Source organism: Solea solea, chromosome 2, assembly GCF_958295425.1.
Source record: "Solea solea chromosome 2, fSolSol10.1, whole genome shotgun sequence".
Taxonomy (NCBI): Eukaryota; Metazoa; Chordata; class Actinopteri; order Pleuronectiformes; family Soleidae; genus Solea; species Solea solea.
The window spans coordinates 10,827,022-10,851,281 of NC_081135.1; the positions used below are offsets into that span (position 1 = coordinate 10,827,022).

Genomic DNA, 24,260 nt, shown 5'->3' on the forward strand with positions numbered 1-24,260 from the left:
CGATGTGATTGATGCTTCTCAGTGGCATGAGCTTCGTTTTTCTTTTCTTTTGGTTCTCTCAGTCGAATAAATCTTTTGCCTTTTCTCAAGCGGTAATTAGCTTACCCCTGGATAGACGCCTATTTTTAATGGCAGCCCTCTCTTCCTGACACGCTCAGTGACAAAGCACAGGCCATCATCACTCTGCTCTCTTCTCCAACTCAAACAAACTCTGCTCCGGCTACAGTGCAATGATGTGATTGTCCCAAATAGGTCATGGGCCGATGTCCAGCTGTGTTTCCTTTGTGAAATCAATTTGCTGAGGGTGTGTGTGTGTGTGTTATAGGTGAGTTTCCTGGTTGGTGTGGGACGTTGTTCAGCCTCAAGCCTCCGGCCATTTCTGTTTTGGCGAGCAACATTTAACAACACCTCCAAATAACGCAAACCAATGTTCATCTCACATTACAGCATTTTTATGGATCGTGTTTTTACAACTGCAAGTGTTAAGCCTGCTGCAACATTCCCAGAGACTGGGTCAGTACTTACTGACGGATCACAAGAGTTGAAGTTTTCAAATCAATTTGTAGTATTTTTTTTCCCATGCCTTTCTTGAAATGTATTAAAGTAAATGTTGATGTTGAGATTCATTTCTCAAATAGATGTATCTTGGAAATTGCTGCTTGACCCATTCAAAAAAAAATTAGAGATGGCTTCATACCTCTTTTTTCCAATCCGATGATTGGAAGAAAAGGACCAACATCGATACATGTGCTACAAAAAATATAGGTAATAGGTAATTACAATATTCAAAAACAAGAACAATTTATATTATGTATTGGGTCAAACTAGTTTGTCCTCTTTAAAAAGTGGGTTGCTGTATAAAAACTTTGGAAACCACTGCTGTACAGTGATATAAAAAAAAAATAGTTGTAACATCACATAATCCGGCACACTTGGAGAGCATCTCCTAACATGACACAGATGCAACTCCAGCTGGGATGAGGCTGTTTACAATTTGCTGCCTGACGACACACATCATGTTTCAAGTCTGTTATCAGAACTTCTGAAGTCGATCGCGCTCAGTGATGTTCCAAAGCACAAGTGTTACCAGCAGTCCTGCACTATGATGTTCCGCTATAATGATTAAAACTGTGAGTAATAGCAAAACTATAAACCCAAGCAACTCTGAATACGGTACTGTATATCACTATAAATTTGCAGTTTATAAAATGAAAATCAAATGTATTAGTCTCTTTCATTAACAGCTGCTGCTGCTCTCTATATTAGTTATCCAGCAGCGTGTGCAGCTGTTGTTCACACAGGTTCCAAAATAGCATCGGTGCTACTATCTGTGTCGCTTATCTGTGGTGAACCTCAAACCTAACTTAGCTGTTGCTCCATCATTGGATCTACTCCATACATATGTGCATATACAGTATGTTGTTTCATTCTGAGGTCATGGGCATGAGCAACCTCACATATGCTGAGTTAGGATTATAATATGCCTGCCTCCATATAAACACTGCTACTTTTTACGATTTATAGCGCTTCTGTTGTATTTGTTTTACGGTAAATCAGTCGCACACATAGTAGTGGTTACATTTTCAAGCTAAACTGTCTCGTTGTACACCATAGAAAGCAAAGTAACGAACAAAATCTGCGGACACAGCTGTTAGCGATGCTAATATCTTTCATGGTAGGCTATCGCGTGTCTTCGGTGGCTGCTACAGGTCTCCTCCATCACAAAGTCGTGGGAAAAGACCGTCTTTGATCACACCACTCCCACAGTGTCTGGGGAAGGGCTTCAGGAGAGTCGTCTAACTGTGAGAAACAGGCTGACATTGACTGGTAAAGATGCTCACACCGCAGGGACGGTGAGGCCGTTAAAGACGATGGCGGATATTGCCAAAATAAGAAAGCGGCACTTACTATAATTTTGGGTTCGGCTTGATGTTGCACTTAGCGGCTGACTAGCGGCATGGAATTTAAAGCGTGTGGTGGTGTTGTCACCAGAATGTCACTTTGCATATCCTCTCTTATATACTCTGCTGCCTAGTGGATCTTAATGGAAAGAGTCAGAAATATATCACAGAGTTAAGCAAGCATAGATTTTATCAGGTGATCCTATTGTTAAGTGTCTAAAATCTGTTTTTTCTTTCTGTCCTTGCTCGTAGCCATGTTGTCGGTGTCAGTGAGTGTTTGGGTCCCATGCCAGTTCACTGAAGGGGCTGCACGCTCAATGAAGTCAGCATTGATAATGTGTTTTATTACCTCATACAACCACACTTCAAAAACCCTGAGCCTTCCCTCAAATGTAGCCAGAGGGTATTCAAAATGAGTATTTACAGTAAATCAGATTTTTACAATTTAGAAAATATGAGCTCTCCCCTGAAAGCAAAATGTGATTTTCTGTTTTTGCTCTCAAATCTTATGTCATAGATTGTCTCCGAAGAAACCAACACAAGTACATTTACACATTGCAGGGCTAAACCCGCACGCTTACCTCTCACGTTCCTGCTCCAGCAGGTTGGTGAACTCATCGCTCTTCTTCATGAACTCTCTGTGGTTCTTCTTCTCGTCCTCCAGCTTGTACAGAGTCTGTTTGTGGGACTGCTCCACCATCAGCAGCTGCTCCAGCATGCGCCGGTGTGTCTCCCTCTGCTTGTCCACCAACTTATCCAGCTGTGGAGAGAAAAAGAAAAAAGATTGCTCAAAAAGGTTTCTAATGTATTTTAGAAAGTGGTTTGATGATATTTTGAAGTTGGCATTACCTCTATCATGGGCTTCTCATAAATGTCCTCCTGGAAGTCATCAGTCTTTCCCTGGATGGCGTCTCTCTGCAGAGCCTGAAGGACGTTGTGTGGTGTGACAAAGCCATATTTGGCCTCCAGCAGGGCCAAGTCAATTTTCTCTGCCTTCAGCACCGTAATCACCTCATCTCTGGCCTGCAGGTGGAGAGGATGGTGAATATGTTAGATTCATCCTTATTAACCCTGTCTATTTGAAAAAAAACATCCATTACTTGGAAAGTTTGCCTGAGAAACAACAGCATATACTTCCACAATATTATTTTCTGTCTTGGTTTCATGATACACCTCAAGGATGTGCTGGGATGCTGGTAGATTCAAGCCTTGAAATGACCAGCTAATTGATATTTGTCAACCTTGGTAGGCCAGGATCCAAGGTCACCACAGGTTTTGTGGATGGCAGCTGTGTCCTTCAAGCTGCAGGCAAAGAGCTCTTTACCGGCTTTTCTGACAGCATTGAAATGTTGGCCTCGGAAATCTTGAAATGGACCTTATCCATTACTTTCTCTTCTTCAAGACCAGGGACCTTGACTTTACTGGTTTAAAGCTCATCCTTGCCCATGAGATGACCTTCTCAAGCCCTTGAAAGATCCACTAGCTGCCAGAGACTGTTAATGTTGTAACTGTCAGGTTGTCCACTTGTTGTCCATCTTGTGTTTACTTTGATAAACACAGATGTGACTTGTAATGTACTTATGTACTTATCCTTCAGTAATAGTACTTTTACTTAAAATGCAGTAAAATACGCCAGTCATTTGACTTTGACTTGAGTAAAATTGCATCAATAGTACTTTCACTTGAGTAGATTAGACCAGTAATTTTACTTCCTCTTCAGTAAAATTTGGTCAAAGCAATGGTACTTTTTTTAGTGGAGTAAGAAAATTGAAAGAAAACTTTTTTTACTCTGAATAAATAATGATTCTGTAGGCTATCTAGTTGTTTTTTTTAACTAGTAATAGAGCAGTGGTTGCCATGTTCATATCATACACCAACACTGCCAAGGGATTCCAAGACAACGCCTCAGCTGCGTATCGTGTCTGACTATGCTCTACTGTAAGTCTGTCTGTGGTCAGTGAAATGCCTGCAGGCCTGTCTGCTGCTGCTTTTTTGGCAAAATATTCCCAGGCCTACGTCCAAGTGTGCTCATGCTCTTGGGTCATGTCTGCAGTTTGGATTACCTGCAGCTCTCCCTCCAGCAAGCTCAGCAGAAAAACAAGGTCATCTCGGGAAAGGTCCCTGCCCTTCTCCTTGCGACCGCCTTTCATAGCACCACTGCTGTTTCCACTCCCGCTGGCACAGCTGCTGTTCTTGGTCATCTTGTGGTTCCGTTGAATGGTGCCGGTGTCGTTTGGCGGCTCACGGTGACGGCTGCGGTGCTCAGCCCTCCCTGAGGGCGACTCTCGATCTGAACATCGCTTGCGTGTGTCTGCCTGTTGCTGCTGCTGCTGCTGCTGCTGCTGCACTGGCATGGCCTTGGTTATGTCCTCCAGACTGTTGCAGGAACGCATCTTCTTCTACCTGTTGACAGAAGGAAAGATGAAAGGATGTGGACATTTGTTTAACACGTGTTTTCTGCAACGTGCAATGTGTGTTGTGTTCCAAATCACAATCCATGACTGCTGTTGTGAAAAATGTATCCACGCTGGAAGTATTTTGTTTGGTATGAAACCATAAACAATATGACTTTTTTTATTTACATGTAATACCACTATTGTCTGAGAACTGGTGGAAGCATTCCTGAGTCATCATGTCTGACTAGAACCTAATACCCCTTATTTTTGTTGACTGTGAACATGTTGCCAATGTTTGTCTTCTCCTGAATGTGCAAAAGATAAAAACCGAGCCGAAAACCGCGACCCAAAACCGCAATACAAACCAAACCGTGGGCTTGCTGAACTGTTGCACCCCAAGTGTTTATACTGTACATCTATTAGAAATCAAAGTCAGTCAAATTACCCTTGATTGATTGCTCCCCCCAACATGTGGAGGCTAATTGTTTTAATTGCCAGCACATGTTTCAAGTAGGAGCGACCTACATTATAGTCCCCCATGTTCCGGATCTTCAAGTCTAAGTCATCTGTCAGTCATCTCGCTTTACTAGCGCAATGTTGCAGTTTTCTCCATCTGTCTTGATATAAAACAAGTCACTTCCATTTTACAAACACAAGATCTAAATGAGATCTCAACACTCCTCCACGTGGGGGTCGCTGGTGTCAATCCCAGCTGACATAGGGCGAGAGGCGGGGTCACACCCTCGACAGTTCACCAGTCCATTGCAGGGCCAACACACACAGAGACGAACAACTATTCATTCTCACATTCACACCTACACTACGGGCAGTAGGTCCAATTCACCTCTGCATGTTTTTGGACTGTGGGAGGAAACCGGAGAACCCGGAGAGAACCCACACTCACACGGGGAGAATGTGCAAACTCCACACAGAAAGGCCCTTGGTCAACCGGGGTCGCAAAACACACTACTGAAAACTAGCCAATATTCAAAGTGAGTCAAAAAGGAATTGAGATATGATAATTTGTCATCTTTCCAGTGTAGGACCCACAGTAGCTCAGTGGTAGAACAAGTTGTCTTTCAACTGGAAGGTTGAGGGTTTGATTTCCGGCTCCACTGGTCTACATTCAAGACACTTAACCCCATGTGGTTGCTGACAGCTGCGCCGGCAGCAGGTGAATGGGTATGAAATATGTGTGATAGAAAACTGCGTGGTCATCAAGTCAAGAAAAGCCCTTTATAAATTCAGACCATTTATCCTTCAGATATAAAGTTTTAAAAACACCATCTTAGAGTGCCTTTACACTTAAATGTAGCTCAGGAAATAGAACACAAATGCAGTCTTTGATTGTCAATTGTTTGAAATTGGGAGCTGTGTTCTTTTTTGAAGCTGCTTAACCACAACATTATTTACTTTTTTGCTTTTTTTTTAAAAAAAGAGAAAGGCTGCCACATTTCTTTGTGCCGTGTACCGACAGTACTTTGTATTACAGATGTTGATTGGTGATGTGATGTGTTTGGACCTGAGAGCAATTAGAATAAAGGACTCAGTGAGCTATGAAGAAAAAGCATTGTGGCTGTCGACCAACGTCTGTCCGTATACACTGTTCCTCCTGTGTGACATCTGGTTTATGAATGGGCCACTCAGTGACTCACTGACATCCATCAAACCATAATAAATACATACATGGTGTAAGCAGCAAACCCCGGCGAAAGACTTGTAAGCTAAAAACAAGTCATTTCTCTTTTTTTTTTCAGGATTATGTTCGACTAAGCAAATATATTCAAACGGCCAACAAGCAGAAACAAAAGCGTGCAGAGACTCATTTCTGTGTTTGATGTGAGTGGGGAACATTCTGCCCGAAAGCATTACATCACCATCTATCCAACAGGTTTCCTACTCACTCGCTGCTCCAACTGCAGATGCATTTGCAACAATGCACTGGCCTTTATTTTGTCATTAGTGAGTTTTGGAAACACAAAAGTGATGATGTCAGACTTGACAGTAAAACTGGCTTCCGGGTCGCTCGGGAGTGAGCGACGGCGTGGGCTTTTATCTGTGCTTTAGTGACAGACCACAGGAGTAGATGAGAGTTTGATGATTGCTGGAAGAAATCAGCTGAAAAATCAGGGAAAATAAAAAGGAGCATAAATTCACTGAAACTGCAAAAATAAAGGTATTGTTGTGCTTGTAAAAACTGTACTGATTGTATTTGAGGTAGTCCAGTGAAGTCTAGTCCACCAAGATAATATTATACTTTTTCCACTTAGTTTATACGCGTTATTAGCAAGAATAAATGGATTAAACTACAACAAAAGTTTAAAAAGCAATTGAAATTTAGATTAATTGGACCCTATATATTGTATATAATCATAAACCTGCTCATAAGTGAATGAATCAGTCTTTTAAAGTGTAAATGTCAAAAGTTTTACTTTAAAGCTGCAGTAGGTGATTTTTGTTGCTCCGTAAAGCAATACTATCACACCTGACTGAGGGAGCATTTGTGTGTGTACAGCAGCAGAGCAGTTTGTGAAGTGTTTGTCCCATCCAAACTGTTCAACAACTGGGTTCAGTTGTGAAGCTTCGTCGTGTGTTTAGTCATAATCCAACCTAGCCGAGTCCTTGGTGGTCTGTATCTTTCATTAAAACCTTTCTTTTTTTCCGTTTAATGTCTGCCCAATTAAACTAAGTTCACAAAATGACATAATTCAGGATAATTCCAGGGTTGCCACTGAGACATAAATGATAATCTCGCTCCTCAGGCGAGGAGACCTGAGACAGTTTAGATTGGAGCTCAGAAACAACGTGTCGGAGCCTCCCGTGGTGTGAGTCGAGCCTCTGTGTGAGGCCCCCTGACAGTTATGAGCAAGAACGATGGCTGGGTGATTGCATTGTGAATACTCTAGGCATGGCGCCACATGATTCAGAGCTGAGGTAATTCCCTGCAGTCTAAGACAGACTCCACATCGACTCACTCAGAGTCACAGGCGATAGAGGGAGTGAGTGTGTGTTTGTACAGATTTAGGTAATGTGCGTGCATTTCTGTGCAATTTGTAAAGGATAGAGTTCTGTTAGTTTGTTGTGCGTAATCCTACCCAGAGCTTCATCAGAATGACAAATAAATGAACTGGATAGACATTCGTCTGTGATCAAACTTTCAGCACACACTGACACACACATGCACTCGAGGAAACAGCCATGAGCCGCGATTGTGCAACGAAACCAAGGGTCACAGACATGTAACTGAGCCCCGCTGGGATTCCTACATGTGCAAGTATCACATATCTGCAAAATCTCTGAGATGGATCACAAATATATCACGTAGTTCATAAGAAGGTTCAGTGAGGGGACAGGAAAACGGCCTCACGTTGGATTTGTGTCTCCAAATCAGTCCTTTACTGTTGTTGTGGCGATGGAATAAAGAGGGCTGCTACAGAAAAAGGGTGTTGTATCTGCTCAGTGATGGTCCGTGTTATTGGTTACTGGAAACTTCAACTTGGAAACACTGGAATGGCGAGCAAAAGTCCAAAAGATCTTTCCAAACCCCTGTTGATTCATGTCCTGACTGTGAAAGTCATATTTTGTTCAACTGTAGTAACACTGTGCACACACAGCACATCAGCAATGCTGAAAATGCTTAAAATGTACTAACATTTTAACAACATAATGAGCTTTGAGTAACACAATCTCAAATGTACAACCTTTTTTTAAAGGTGCAGTGTGTAAAATGCAGGTTTTATTGATAGATATCGAGTATGTTACCTGTATGTATTCTTGTGCAAGTGTAAAATGACTTTTAAATAAAAATCTATTGGATTTGTAGCTGATAGAATTGGACACACCAAATGGATAAACCAGTCAGATTATGCATTTTGTGTAATTAAGACAAGGATTAATTAGCCAATTTTGAAGCATCAGTATCCGTGGGAACCCAATCAGCTGACAGACAACTCTTTGGCAACCTTTCTGCTATGCAATCTCGCCACTAGATGTCACTAGTTCTCAAAACTGGTTTCAAGTTAAACCCTTGAGAATTGTTATTTGGACCTGAGTTACAAATGGTTGGAGATTAAAATCTATCCCCCCCAAAAAATATGACGTCATCAATAGTTGCCAGTTGTTTTAATGTTAGCATAAATATTCATAAGTTATTTTGCCTTTGTTGGCTCTAGCTTCAAAAAATGTCTTTTGGTACATATAGACTTCAAACAAGTTGGTTTGTGTCGCTAACCAGTTTTATCTTTATAATCCCATCATCTGCTCTCAGTTTAACAGCAACGTAATTCAAATCTACATTAGACAAATATGTTTCAGCCATCATCGCTTGCAGAAGACAACAACACAGGCGCTCAAAGGCCTTGTGTGAGCTCATATTTTCCCCCCGTGATTGTGTCGTGTTGTGTCATCAGCTCGGAGAATGTGTGAGACAGAAACTGCCAAAACACAAAGTTAATTAACCACGAGCCCGCAAAGTAATCGGCGCCATTTACATCACATGAAACCAGACGTGAATCTGTCACCAGTGAAGGAATAGTAAAAAAAAAAAAAAAAGTATTTGAAATGATGTCATAGCGTTACTCAGTTTTCATCCCACAGTATCGTGTCGGTACCTGAATGCAGTACATCATGATCTCTGCATCTTTTGTATCACTAATAGACAATCAGAGCATGAATGAGCAGGTGTGTGACATGTGTGAAACTGCCCAGAGTTGACTCAGCCGCACTTTGTCCTCGTAATAATCCCATCAATCTGATGTCGGCTTGAACCCGATCCAGTCATTTTTCATTCTGTGAGTTTGGAGCCGAGCCAGTGGGTGACGCTGGGATTAACAGGTGTTCACATCTTATGCAACACAATGAAATGAGTCATTTCTAGCCTATATTTGTGTTTTGCTTTGTAGGATCACAGCTACACATACACATATACAGACAAAGCAAACTGCAAAGTCTGCTCACATGCTACTACGCCGTCTTCACCACGTTACCTGTCCCCCTTCTCTGTCTTATAATTTTTGGCAGGCTGTACACTGAAAGGTGCAATGCTGCCCTCTACAGTTCAACGTTTTTAATCACCGTTCAAGTTTTTGACCACAGTTTTAAGTTCTCAATCACAGTTCGAAGTAGGGATGGGAACGTGGTTTTCCCCTTGTTGTATTTTATTGGAAAACATGCCATCACTATCTACACTAGCAACTCTTGCTACATTCAGTCTCTGTGTTGCTAAGCCCTGACAGCTACACTAGCACCTATTTTTGATTTTTCTTTATTGTGTGCCTAATTTAAAGAAAATGCAATACATAAACAAACTTTTCTTTTTGTTTTCATCCTTGCAAATATAATATATAATATAATATGATATAATGCTATAATGCCCCATCTCGTTTTAAATCTGTAACAGTTGAGCTTGACTTTAGGAAGTTATATCGCAAATCAAATTGCACTCACATTTAAAGCAAGGAAAGATTGTAATTAGATATTTTACCTAAATTGTTCAGCAACACAATTAACTGATGTTGAGATATTCAGAAATAAAACCACACATGGACCTTGATAAATATTCATTAATCACCCAGGTGATGCTATCCATTCAGACTTAGCTCAAAATTAGCTACATTAATTAAAACAAATTGGTAATTTATTCATTAATAAAGTGCTCTTTCCTTTCTTTCCACCTTCCCCGAGGCACTTGCATTACCTTGTGCCCTCATTAAGCAGTGAAGACAATGTGTGGAGCCAAACGCAGAGCTGTTACTGGAAACATTTGGCAGAATGGACAAGTCTAGCCTGGACCACCAAGGTTTCTCAAAAGGGTCAAAAGGCTCATTCATTCAAAGTTTTTATGCAGTGAAGTCACTAAGCAAACCAACCCACCAGCCACTCACTCACTCACTCACTCAAAAACACATAAAGTCCCTCTCTAATGACCTTTTCGAGTCATTTTATCACACGTCCCGGCACTTAAAGAAAAACAATTACACTTTGAGACTCCATGATTGTGAATCTTTACACAGCCACACTCACGTGCATAAAAAGCCTATTCCCACATGTTTCCCAATCTTTCCCCTTAAAGTTCAAGCTCACCAGGACGTCAGGATCTTTTAAAATGAGCACTTAAAAAAAAAAAAAAAAAGATGTCCCTTTAGTGATGACTTCACTTCTCATGTGAGCTGAGAGCAAAGCAGAGGGGCGGGCCGTTAAAAAACAAGAGGGGTGAAAGGTGAGGAAACAGGTGTGCCACTAAAAAAAAAAGAAAACCTATACCTTCTTCACTCTTTTCCGACACATGCACATGCGCAGCCCGAGCGGAGCGCTTGGCATGCGAACGGTAATGCTCACAACACATGCATACATGTACAGAGCCACCGCTGCACACACACACACACACACACATAGAGAGAGAGTAAATTCCTGCAGCCTGACATCACGCCGCTGTCAGAATGATTGAGGAGAGGAGAAGCGCAGATCAAAAGAGAGCGGGGGGAAAGGGGAAGATGTAGAAGCAGCAGTATATCCTGTGGTGGCTCTGCAGCTTAGTGTGCACACATTGCCTTGATAAGATTCTGTAATCTGTAACATTTTTTAACCTCTCTAAAATCCCGCTGGATAAACAACAGCATTAATGGTGTCACTATAGAAGCTACACAACTTTCTTCATTCCGCAGAGACGTGCATATGTATATGTGTCCCTTTCACCAGTTACTTAATGCATTTTCTTTTGTTTGTCCATAAATATTGAAACTATACTTACAGTCATCACAGCCAGCAGTAGCATTAGCATGAGTCTGATGGGAAAATTCAAGGTTTTGCTTTGTTTTTCTACTGTTTTGTGTGAAATTTAGTCCAGTTTGTTGACATAAAATGCCATTTATATGTATATAAAAGAAGGGTCTTGCCTTACGGTGGTTGCCATCTCGTGCAGACGTGCATTTCACCCGCATAACCCCGATATATAAAACAATAAAGAAGAAAGGAGCAATGGCAGAGATAGCTGAAGAGTGGGGAGAGTTAAATCCTTTCTGGCATATTCAGGCCACCGTAGTTCCCTGACATGCTTGGGAAATAGAGACGTCAGTGGCGTATTCCACAATGTGTTGCAGTTTATGCTCTCACCATGAGATGTTATTCATTTTCACACACTGGACCTTTAAGTGAACACATTTTTGTTTTGTTTTTTTTAGTTTCCCGCCAAAACCTACATGAGAAGAGCAGTACTGCTCGAATAGCATTTTTAAAAAGTACCCAATTCGTCATGTTTGTTAGCTTTGAACAGCTGCTTCTGTTGGTTATGCTAGGCTAACAGCTAACCAGGTGTTTGTGGACCACAAAGCGAATAGTGACATTTAGTTAAGCCACGAAATGGCTGAGACTTTGAGACGTTTAATCTTCGTTCTTGATTTTATCTAAAGTTGCTTTTTACTTTCGGCACTTATTTTTTAATGTGTTTTAATCTGCGGAACGTGCCATTTAAATGAAGTCTACTCACTTACTGTTATTAAAGAAAGGTAGGTAGGTAGGTAGGTAGGTAACCAAGAAGGGAAGAAAGTAGATAGGAGGTAGGTAAATAAGAAGGAAATAAGGAAGGTCTGTAAGAAAGACGGTAGGTATATATGTATGTAGGTAGTTAGTTAGGTAAGTTAGAAGGAAATATGGTAGGAAGGAAAGAAAGAAAGAAAGAAAGAAAGACAGAAAGATGCTGTCAGTGGTGATTAAACTACAGACTTGCAGAGCTCGAGTAGGTCAGAAAGCCCTGAGATAGAAAATCACTTCTTTCCCTTTTGGCTCAGTGGGAGGTTCAGATTTATTTGGCAGTGCAGAGTGAAAACATCTTGAAATGAGCTTGATAAGAATATGAAAGAAAGTTTGTGTAATACGTTTTCTGCTTCTTCTTCTTTCTTTTTTTTATGGCGCGGCACTCGGCTGTTTTGTGTTTAGCTGCTACAGTTATGTACCGCAAAGTAAAAACACTCACCTCCTCGTACTGCACCTTTCACGACTCATGAATATCACGGTGATATATGTGGACAGACACGCGATGTGAATAAAACCATCGAATATGTGCCTCTGTACTGTTGCTGTTGATGTAAACTTCAGAAGAAAAGTATTCCACTGTAAAATATTGATAGAGATTCTCCAGTGTAACATATGTGCATATGTTGCACGATACCATCTGTCATGTTGGTTTTTTGCAAGAAGTTGCAGAGTAGCCTCCTAGTGGCTATTTGATATACTTTCATTTCCTGGTTGGCCTCAGGACAGACAGTAAAGACTACAAGCACGTTTTATATATGCAGCCCATGGTTTTCATGATTATCAGGGGAGAAGATAATAATAAAAAAAATATATAATAATTGAATGAAAAGTAGCTCTGTCCTAGAGAGGAGGGCTGTTTTTGATAAATACCTCGATAGGTCCTCTTGCATATTTTTGAAAACATTAATCCAGTTCTACTTGTGTTACTGTAAATGAGCGGAGCTAACTGCACCAAAAGCATGACAGCGAGAGAGTAGAATGCTGTGCTGCAGGGGTTTACGTCATCCAGCCGCCACGAAAGAAAAAAAACAAAAACCCACTGAGCTGTGTACAAACAAAGAAGTGTTGCCTCAGCAACAGGTAGCTCAGCGATCAACAATCGGGCCTCCAGGTTGCACGAGGTGCCATAAAACTGTCGGGGATGTTTCCTGCCAGCATTAGCGCTGCTGGACTGTAAAGCAACAAGAGATGGTGGTGTGGGAATTCCTGTGCACTGAGGTCGTCCACAGCTCAGGACACGCACCGTGGTTCCTGCACAGTGGCTGCAGACGAGCGCTCCGAGGCCACCAGGCACAGCGACCGAGACGTCTGTGCTCGCATATTCACACGCTGGTACTGGGCGCTGTAGGATACATGAGAGATGCTCACAGCTTCTCAGCATGAAGGTATCTCCCCTCATGATGCCACATGATGCAATCCCAGGAAATCTCTGGACTGGGCCAGAAAGTCACTTTCTCTACCTCATTGTGCATTTCTAATTCTGATAATGTGGAATAAGCTCCTCATCTTCTCTGTATTTGTAAACAAAGATGTGATAATGAAACCTCACTCTCTTCATGGGGTTAAAACAGTGTGATATCAGTGGGAAAATCAGACCTCAATCATTTTGCAGGACTAGCGTACTGCACTAAGCAGTGGAGGAGCACTTCCTCTTCACCAGGGGGCGCCATGTTGCCGTTACAATGGGAATCTTCAGAAGTCTCAGATTCTATGTGACAAATCTCAATACATTATGGACAATTTTGTAAATTACATTTTATTCACCTCAAAATAAATGAACCTAGTGTCTATATTGACTTAATCACAGTATACACTGTATAATGGACGTAGACGTGTATGAATTAGATTAAAAAGCAAAATTTGAACGCATTCTGTTCTACGTTAGTGATTCAAAAATCAACTATTTACTATTTAGCTCTTTAAAATAAATAAGCTTCTTAAATGTGAATGTTTACTAGTTTCTTTTCAGTAAACTGAATTTGTAAGAGTTTCTTATTTTGGACATAATTGATTTGAAATACACACGTATTCACGTGCCCATGAATCCACAGCACACCAGACCGGCTTGATCACAGATCAATAACAGACGGAAGGAACTCATATCATATAATCCTCTGCTATTTCTCTCTGGTGTTTGTCTTTTTGGCCATGTTAAAAGTTATTTCATCTTATTGTGTCTACTTTTTAGTTGATTTATTTTCACATAACGCCTCTTAAATATTCAAATGTAACACATTTCCTCCAACAACTTTCTTTACCGACTGAAGCGGTGAAACTCAATGTGAAAACTCATTTTAGTTGAACCGTTAGGACAAGATATTCCACTTTTAAAAAAAGAAGACAGAATCTGAGCCAAAACAAACATGGCCATGACCTCTGACCTCTGAGTTCAGGTGATGCGTCCTGTGGGAAAATACGGGACGGGAACGGGAACGGGGACGGCGACTCGTGCTTCCTCTGCTGCTAGGTTTGCGTTCTAGGGAGTTTTCAGTCTGGGAAAAGAGCCAATTGTGCTGTTAAACTGTGAAATGAGGCCAAGAGTATGTGCACTTTGTCCTCCTTTAACGTGTAAACACACACATACATGTATATGTGTGTGTGTGCTGTCTGGTTGTTTGTTTTGCTCCTGATCTCATAGCTGGTTACAAATATTGCATTTTAGCCTGTATTTGTGAGTGTGTGTGTGTGTGTGTGCGTCAGTCATGGTGTTTTTGATTCAACCTCTTCCCTCTTATCACTCGTCCCCCCTCAAAGCCTCAGAACCTCAGAACCAGACTCTATGTTTAGCCCGAGCCGACGTCAGTCTCAGTACGTGATTTAAAGACACCCAAACCTGTGTTGGCTTTCGTGTGTTTGCAGGTGCTGCGCGCTCAGTGTCATCAGACTGTAACCTTGTCTGTTTTGAAGCAGATTATATGACACGTCCGGTTCATCCAGTGCACTCATCGTTATATTTCTGTAAGAAATGTCCAGTGTCTGTAATCAGATTAAGAAGTTAGGAGGATACATGATTCAGTGAATTAGGGTCTTTTTAAGAGGAGAATCTTAATATCAATGGGACTTTCCAAGTCAAACAAATGGTTAATTAAAAATAAAAGCTGCTAAACTTATTTCCCGTGTGGCTACAGGTTTAAATAGTTCTTACAATGGCAAAGAAATACCTTATCATATGTCACAATATATTTAAAGGTCCAGTGTATAAGATTTAGGTTAAATTGTTTTCATTTGACATAAATTTAAGATTAAATAATTATACTTCAGTTAAATTTAAGTTTTTTTTTTTCATTATATGAGGAGTGGCCCGTAAAGGTGGCCCGCAAAGGACAAATTAAACATCTTTTAAGTTTTTATGCTAACTGAAGGCTCCATAGGAACTTATACTAATAAATGATGCCTAATTTTACCTTAATAATTTAATCATTAATGTGGAAGCACTGCATGAAACTCCAGATGTTATTGCACAAAAATAGCAATATGTCATGTAATAAAAATATAGATATGTCAAGGGTCAAATATCAGAGCGTCACTTAGCAGAGATTGAATCTGCTTCCCATAAGTATATTTGTAAGAATGTATATTCCTTTATAGATTAAGTCATTTCAGTTTTCAGAGCCTTAGAAGAAGCCTTTTCATATGTACAATAGGCAAGGGTCTTGCTTTCCAGAGGCCCCCCTCTTGTACCACCACAGTTCCTGAAAATCTGACCCTTAGATGTCACTAAATCCTGCACACTAGCCCTTTACGAGTCCTAAAAGCGTTTCAAAGGCATCCACGTCTATTTGAAATCTAAACGTTGCCCTTTTCATTCCCCTCCCGCTTCACATCCCCCCCCCGTCTCTAAAGGTTCCTGTGTGCCCAGCATGACAGAGCAGCTCCAGACAGATCCGATGGTAGGAAGGTGCGAATAGCTGAAACCGACTCTGACCACAAGGGCCACCAGGGAAGAAGACGAATCACCTACAAGCCCCCAAACATCCCAACACTCTGATCCTTTTCCACCGGAGATAAACAAGCTCCGACGGACGAGTTCACGATCACACGTTCAGCAAACTCTCTCCCAATATGGAAGGGTTGTTTTGTTGTTTTTTTTGTGTGTTTATGGGAACTGAGTCACACCCTCAAACATTTTACTGGTGCTATTTACAGGCCGTCAATGACACTTGGATTGAAGCGTCTTGAGTTAATAAAGGTTAGGTTAATAAATCCAGTGTTGATGTGAGTAGATTTTGGGGCTCAAGTAGCCACATATACTGTAAAAAGAAGTCACAATGCCATAAAATAACATAAAACATGATTGAAAAAGTTTGTACCTTAAAATAATCTAAGAACTAATCCAGTGGATTATCAGAATACTAGGCTGTAAAGGTATTCTTTCATTACTTTTAAAAATATGCAGCAGAAAAGTACATTTTTGGACGGTTTACAGATATTAATACAATTGTCATACTTTTATTTAGCTTGTGTTTCTAAATCAAGCATCGTAAATTTTAATATACTGTATTTCCAGAGTCACGAAAAGAGAATAACACTGTAGTCCACAATTTTAACATCATAGTTAAAATATTAGGATTAAAACTGTACCATTTTGTTTTAATATACAACATGTCTGTGATAAAAGCCTTTACTTTTATTCAGGGTTTATTGGTTTACACTGTTCAGCCAGCAGAGGGCGGCACTTTTTAATTTTTGGGAGTGGCCTGACAGAGTCTGAATGATGCTCAGCCTCATCCTTACAGTTTGTTGACAGTAAAAAATAGTCACATGCATGGATTTAGTGTTTAGTTAGTGCTTTATTGTATGTTTTCTCATTGAATTAATCTCTGGATGGGGTTGTTGTGGTTGATGCAGATACTTCATAGATAATCACCTTGCACGGTGTCTGACAGGAAAGAAGCAGCACTGCTGCCCCTGTGGCTAATTTTCAGATAATGAGTAAGGAGTAGTATTGAAACCTGCTTCATATCAAGTATTTCTGTATGTTCTTTTTTTTAATTTACAGATTCATTTTGCATCACAAATGCATTTTTATTGTCACTCTTTTAAAATCACCACTTTTATTTTGAAATTCTGCAAAATGGTGTCACAAATATCGTGATTGATATCATTTTAAGATCATGTCGCCCACCTCGACTACACATTTGGTCATTGGAGTTTTGAGACCCCTGGAATCAGGTAATTATAAAAGTGGCCGAATAAACAAATAAGTAAACAAAATCAAATCAATTCATTCATTCATTCATTCGTTTATCGGGTGCATTCCTGCTCCGTCTGTCCATCTGTGAAGGATTGACAGTAGTGGATTACAGGGTCACAGCATCCATCAGCTGCTCCACATGCTGTCACTGTGCCACCCACCCACCCACACACACACACACACACACACAAAGACTCACTGTGTTGATGAGTCAGTCCCTGTCTCTGAATCAGGTTTTTCCTCAGTGCCTTTAATTATCTGAGTAACATAAATTCAATAACATGACGTAATCTGATTAATCTTTCAATCCTTTCATTTTTGTAACCAGATTATTCTTCTGTTTTATATGCAAATAAGCGACAAAAACTGGCTGCCACAAAAGAGTAATTTAATATAGGACATAGGGTGGCAATATTTAAATAACACTATATGTATATATATATATATATGTATATATGTATATATATGTATATATATGTATATATGTATATATGTATATATATATGTATATATATATATATATATATATATATATATATATATATATATATATATATATATATATATATACATATTCAGGGTTTATATGTATATATATATTCTCCACCAATATCAATACAACATGAAGAAGTTTAAATACACTACTGTTTGCTTTAATTTCCACCTCTCACTTTATCAGTTTATCATCACAATTATCAATATTGAGTGTTTTTGTTAGTTTTAGTACACTTTACAAACATCCTATGTTCTCACTAGTGTCAACACTAGTCTGAGCTATAATAGCATCTGTAAACAGTACAAACTGATTCATATAAACTATGATCTCAGAAATATATCTATTTTTTTTCTTTTTTGAAGGAGCAATGCATTTGGGTATTAACTAAGTAGTTGTCAATCGATGTAGTGAGATAGGTAATACTGAGACATCTACAGTCAGTGGTGAGGTTAGATTCCTTTGCCCAGGAATTGTAGGTTGAAATTAACTAAATGTGCATTCAATTCCTTTTCTGCTCACAGCACATGATACTTGATATCATTTATTTGATATTAAATTGATACTATTTTACAGTTTCTCACTTTCTCTTGTGTGACAAAGATCTAGCACAGATTAAACACCTTGCACTCTTGATTGCATTTGTTTTGTGAGGGTTTGAGAATAAATTCTTTAACCAAATGTTGTGTTTTAAGTAGCTTGTTACGTATTTCTGTTTCATTGTATATACCTAATTATGCACTTTTGTTATTGATATGATGTCATTTACTGTCTCCCAGTTCTAGTTTGTCACCTGATGTATAGTTTTAAATAATTTCCATGCTGGGAGTATGTTGTTTGAGATTTTTTGACTCTTCTTTTCCCTTTCATTTTTCATAATAATATATCACGTTCTGCAGTACAATGGTATGATAACTCTAAACGTTCACAGACATCTCCTGCTATTATCCTCTCATATGTACTTAATCATCAATTTTCCTCTAAATGGGAACACAATTTACAAAACTAACATCACATTCTATTAAAGAAGACCTGAAACTAGCGATTGAGACTATAATCCTGTCAGGAAAATGTTAACTGACATTATAAAATCAAGTAAAAGTACATTTTTGTCACAAACTTGCATTGCTTTTTGCAACCTTTGCTGGCTATTTAGTATATTCCCATTTCCTGGTTGGCTTTATTTGTATTTTCTGTACATAATACATATGTTACAAGTGTATTTAATGATAAATAACGTGCCTGAGATAAAACTTTTTAGCAAATGTGGACACCTTCAGAGGCATGAGAGGGAGAAAACTCCTCCCTGCTCTCACAGGCTCTATAATCAAAGTCACTAATGAAGTGGAAACGGCACGAGCGGCCCCTATTATCATCCTAGATAATGACTCTCACACGCCCCCCTCTCCTTTTTTTTTGCCTGTAATCCAAACTGTCCAGCAGGCGACAAACCACAGGCTAAACTTAGAGGTCACCCAACACTGCACAGTACAAGGGAAGGAGAAGGCCAGGGTTGGTCCTCGTCCAGCTGTACTGTAGTCTGCGGCAGACAAGGTTTCACTCGCCGAGCGCTCGGTACTTTCCACCTTTCAGCCTTAATCTCAAAGCAGCTATAGTCCATAATAACATCATTAAAGTCCATTCAATAGCGGGACAGAGGCCTGACTCATCAAGATGGCTGAGCCTCTTCACCTAATGCAGTCACTGATCGCTTAATGAGGAAAAAGGAGACTTTAATGTAATTTCTGCGTGATTAGGTCATGATGTGAGTGACGTGTGCAGCTTATTTCTTAAAAAAAAACATGTGTAACAGATGTCGTGTTTCTGCCTCTATTGAATAAGACTGGATGATGCTGATGTCTTTTATGTCCGCCAAGGTCACGTTACTCATGTTACACAAAGTCGACTGAGGCAATTTCGATGGAGGGATGAGTCACGGGCCGCAGAGCCACCGCTTCTTCAAGTTCTCATGAAATCATTTCAGAATCACCCGCAACGACGGTAACAACAAAACAGTCACTGCTTTTGTTGTGGCCAAGCAGATGATGTTCGTGCCTCTGAGTCACCACTCTGTCATTGATAACCTATTTTAAAAGTCATGAAAGTCATATATAAATTAAAAAAATGAATGCATTTATATAACCGAAATGCCAGAGTGCTATACTTGGAAGTGCATACAGCTTTTTTCCAACCTGAAATTTAAACTTGTGTTGCTTTATAAACCGCTTGCTCTCCTGCACCAGAGTCCATAGAGAAAATCTGCATTTATAGCCCACGGGGACACAGGAGCTGCTGTCTCCTGCTTCTCTCCTTTGGTCAGTTTGAGTCACTGAAGTACACCTGAGCGAAGGATTTCAAACACTGAAGTCACAAAACAACTCATCCGTACTTAGCTGAGGAGGCAGCAGTGGATCCACAGCTCCTGTGTGCCGTGGTGTAAAATTGTTGATTTTCTCTATGGGATTTGGTGCAGGAGAGGAAGCAGTGGATGTTAATATGGATGCAGGTTACTTCTGATACAGAGATCATTTTTCAGAATAAAATGTAGTGATATGGATGTAGTCTTATATGAAGCATACGTTCAGTATTTATTAGTGAAATAAAATCACCATAAAATAATTTAGGAATCACTAATTTTCCTGTATTCACTTTATACTTTTATCGTCAATATTTCTGGATTGTGATTAGATTAGATTAGTGACATCATGTAAATCCCACGTGGCTTATAAGTGTTGTATAATGTGTCATGATAGCAAATAGGAAGTTTATTTTATTTTTTTCCTCACACCTCAGGAATATTTATTCTTTATTTATAGTTATTTTTTTAGGTTAACACTAACTGCACAAGCAAACACGTGGCTCAAATGCTGCACTGGGTTCACCTGTTCATATTCATTATTGTCTTATTATTATTGACTATTTATTTATTTATTTATTTACTGAAAGCAGCTAATGAGTCAACTTGTGAGCTGGAAAACAATGAGCTTCAAGGCTCCAAAACATGGAAATACCAGAGTTTGCTGGTTTCGTCAATTAGGGCAACCATGTTTGGACATTCCATGTTCCAGTGTTAATATAAACATCTGCCTGTAATGTAATTGGTGATATGAGCTAATAAAGAAAAAGCACCTGATCAGGGATGAACGGGGAAGTCAAAGGTCCCAAGGTCATTTTGCAAAATGCAGCTCTTTAGCCTTTCTCTGCATTTCTCAGGGAGCTGACTCATGTTTTCTCCCTTCCTCCCTTTCTTTGGTTTTTTTTAAAGATCACTTTGCTCCATTAGCCCGAGCGGCGCTGTGATCTGTGTATTGATGCATTGTCCTGCCCCACGCTACAGCATGAGTCATTGCTGCAGAATAGGGCGAGGGGGGGGGGGGAATGTTTGGTTTTCTTTACGTCAGCTCCCTCTGCATTAATCTGTGCCTGCATAGATGAACAGCAGATTCTGTGAATGTCAGGCTCCAAGAGAAATATGTTAAATGTCTACAGTGAGGATGCACGACTGTTTTGAAGAGCTGCAGTCCATCCTTTTGTGGTTTTGGCCCCCTGCACCTCTCATGAGTCATCTTGGCTCATGGAGTGGTGTAATGTGCCCCCCCCCCCCCACCTTCACTATGTAGACACTATGTGCCTCATCCCAAACAGTCACTGCTGCAGTCCAACACTGTCCAGGTCATTTAAGATGAATCTGTCCAGAGCTAAAGTGAGTAAATTAAGTGTCACAGGAGGTGACAGTGACATTTCTCTCTGCTCCCAACATGCCTGTGCTCCCTGCATTAAATAAGAGGGTGGAGAGGGGAAATGTTAGTGGGTCATCAGAAAATAGCCCCATAATTGACCCCGCCATGTGGAAAACGCAAAAGTAGCAGTGGCACGCTAAGCCGCCCGCATCTCAGCTGATTCCGTTCCTGTGGCAACGGCAAACAGAGACGCAGGGACCACCTGTGACACTTTATCCAATCATGGCGCGTATGCCGGGCATTTCACAATCAAAGCCCCGCAGGTCCCCGGTGACAATACAGAGCTGGATGTGAGCCGGGCCATGCCAAGGTTGGCGTGACGGATAAATATGTTTGCATTTGTAACGGCTACAAATCAAGCGAAGCTATGCTGTCGCCGCGAAGGAGAGTTTATAATAATCTGCTTCCTGTCGATTGTTGTACTATATTTGTTGTATCATTTCTATTTCTATCATTTGACAGATGTGCTAATGTGTCTGATTAGCCACATTTTTGGCTGCATCATACGCTGAGTGACTAGTGACTTGTAAAGCAGTTGTTTTCAGTGTAACTGAATCATTAGAATCAGTTCATTAAAAAGATTCGTTCACAGAATCGTTTAGGACTTCCTGCACGGCAGGGGTTTGTGATGTAGCTCGCCGCTCACGATCGCAGGCTTTCACCAGTGCTATCGCAAAATACACCTCTGTTAAATATTAACATTTTAGACATTTCCGTGTTAAGTGTTTGAGATTAACGCACGTTTTCAGGATTTTTAAGTCGGTTTTTTCGGTTTGTGTCGGGCGTCTTGCTCGTGCCTCTTCCAGTGACGGCATTCTGACCAATCAGTGGATGGCAGTCTGACGACGTCACGCATAGTATCAGCACGGCTCGCTTGGAACCTCGCTAGAGCACGTACTAAACAAAGTGCAGTGCTTCAGTGGATCCTCATTGTATACAGTATTTAACATAAATTACTCAGTGGTGACTGGATATGAAACGAGAAAAACTGATTCTCTGAGTCCAATAAGTTCTCTTTTGTAAATTGTGAGCATGTAACGGATGAAAGTGAACTTCAAAGCCAGATGAAAAAGAAGCAAACATTGATTCGATTTGGGTTTTTTTTGTTTTTCTTTGCCATTTTTCTTCCTTAGGATTTCAGCATGTTGCATTTCCACACATGCTCCGAGCTTCCAGCGATGATCCCCTGCTGAGAGCCTTTCACACCGCACCCAGCGGCGGCCATCCATCACTACTGCTCCATGGGTCACAGATGCAGCGCAGGCATTACTCACTTTTACACTTCCACAGAGATGATAGCGGTAACAGCGTAAACCCTCAAATCCAGAAAGGTATGGATGTGAATTATTTATGCAGCTAAAGTCGAGCTGCCTGTGGGAGAAGCCTCCACTCAAGGAAGGTGTCGGCAATAAAATGCTACGTAAAGATAATGGAACAACCGTCCACGGGGGGGGTTTATCAAGTGCTACATTAAAGTGTCACATCCTGAGCAAACAGGTTTGAGCTGATGAAATATGTTCCTACTCCTAGCCCCGTCTTCCTTTGCCGTTTTTATAGCCATCTGTCCCTGAGTCTCCCGTGTTTGTATGTCTTCGCTCGCTCACATGGGAACAGCTCCTGCAAAAGCAGCGTCCATCTGGTCTGTCAGCGTCCGCCCCGCTGAACAAACTGATCTCAGCTGACTTATTTTGACACCACTTGGCAGCCGAGGCCTGCAGGTCAGGCAGCGAGAGCGAGAGGGGGGACTAATGTTGGACAACACCGGCGTTTCTCTCCGGGTATATATAGTGCTCTTTTCCCAGAGCTGCGAGCGGCTGGTATTCTGTGTGAGAAACAGGAGCCTCGCGATCATCACCAGTCGTGGTCCACCACTCCGCTGTTTTATGGCCAAACTCCATGTGTCCCTCAGTCCACGCTCGTCATGGACCCGCTGACCTCAGCCACACACTGCTTCCACGATAATCTACACAAAGGCTGTCATGTACTGCAGACTGTGTGCTTAAATCATATGATTAGACCTTTAGAGCAGTGTTTCCCAAACATAAAACTCCATTTTCTGCATGACATTTACATGCTGTGTTATTTTCTTATGAATTGTAATTCACATTTTGATTGACAGCTTATAGAATGCCGGTGAATGTGAAGACTGATGCAAAACACATGTCCTTAACTTACAAGAGCACATACTATAAATAAATATTATAAATATAATGAAAATGCTATAAAAAATGCTAAACTATCATTTGGTTTAACACTATCAGTCAAAAAGCATTAAAATAATTTTGTTATTTGAAAGTAACGTGTAAAATCTAATTGTGAAACTGCAGATTGCAACAAACAGGCAACTCCTTCCTTTCTCAAGACTGTCCCTCAGTGGCCCTCAGTGGCCCTCAGTGTCCCTCAGTGTCCCTCAGTGGCCCTTGCAGACCAGAAAGGATGTTGTTTATCCATCTGCATAGTGAGCTTCCATTTCAAAATGTGAAACCTACACAAATCTGGTTGTTTGTCCATTTGGGCTACCATGGTGGCCTAAAGTACATGTAAAAGGCTTAGTCTAAGGCTACTTAGACACAATTCGTATGTGTAGTTTATTCAATTTCCACCAACAGACTTATCTTAATGCTACACACAGATATAGCTCACACTCTTGCTCCCCACTTACCTAAAATGATCACCTAATTAACCTCATACATACAGTAAATATCAAAGTGCCTGCTCATCTAAACCTGATTAATGGGATTCAGTGGGTGGTAGAGATGTAATTTAGACTTACACTACATTTAGAATCTCATACAGGAAAAGCAGTAGATGAGTTTAATTATTAAAGCCACACTATGCGACTTTTTTGCACCTTAAAATAGCAGCTTTAACATCATCTCGATGGTCAGTGACTTGTGACAGAGAGAAATGTGAGGCGTGTGTGAGTGTGTGTGTGTTTTCAGTTTGAATGAATATCATTGGCAGTGTTTTAATGACATAAGTTACGTACAGGGGCTTTAATTCCCA

At 40.5% G+C, this 24,260-nt stretch overlaps 2 protein-coding genes across 2 annotated transcripts in view; one reads left to right on the top strand and one right to left on the bottom strand.

Annotated features, from left to right (window-relative positions):
• LOC131441959 (epithelial cell-transforming sequence 2 oncogene-like) overlaps positions 1-23,611 on the top strand; it is a 78,295-nt gene extending 54,684 nt beyond the window's left edge. Inside the window, exon 22 of the mRNA XM_058612388.1 lies at positions 22,388-23,611. The gene's annotated coding sequence lies outside the window, so the exon portion shown is untranslated. The remainder of the gene's footprint in view (positions 1-22,387) is intronic.
• The window catches only part of filip1l (filamin A interacting protein 1-like), a 73,936-nt gene that overhangs the window by 45,053 nt on the left and 4,623 nt on the right, over positions 1-24,260 (bottom strand). The window contains exons 2-4 of the mRNA XM_058612386.1: positions 3,965-4,304; positions 2,751-2,924; positions 2,483-2,661 (exon numbers count right to left, since the gene is read on the bottom strand). Coding sequence (XP_058468369.1) covers positions 2,483-2,661; positions 2,751-2,924; positions 3,965-4,294 — 683 coding nt within the window. The 5' untranslated portion in view covers positions 4,295-4,304. The remainder of the gene's footprint in view (positions 1-2,482; positions 2,662-2,750; positions 2,925-3,964; positions 4,305-24,260) is intronic.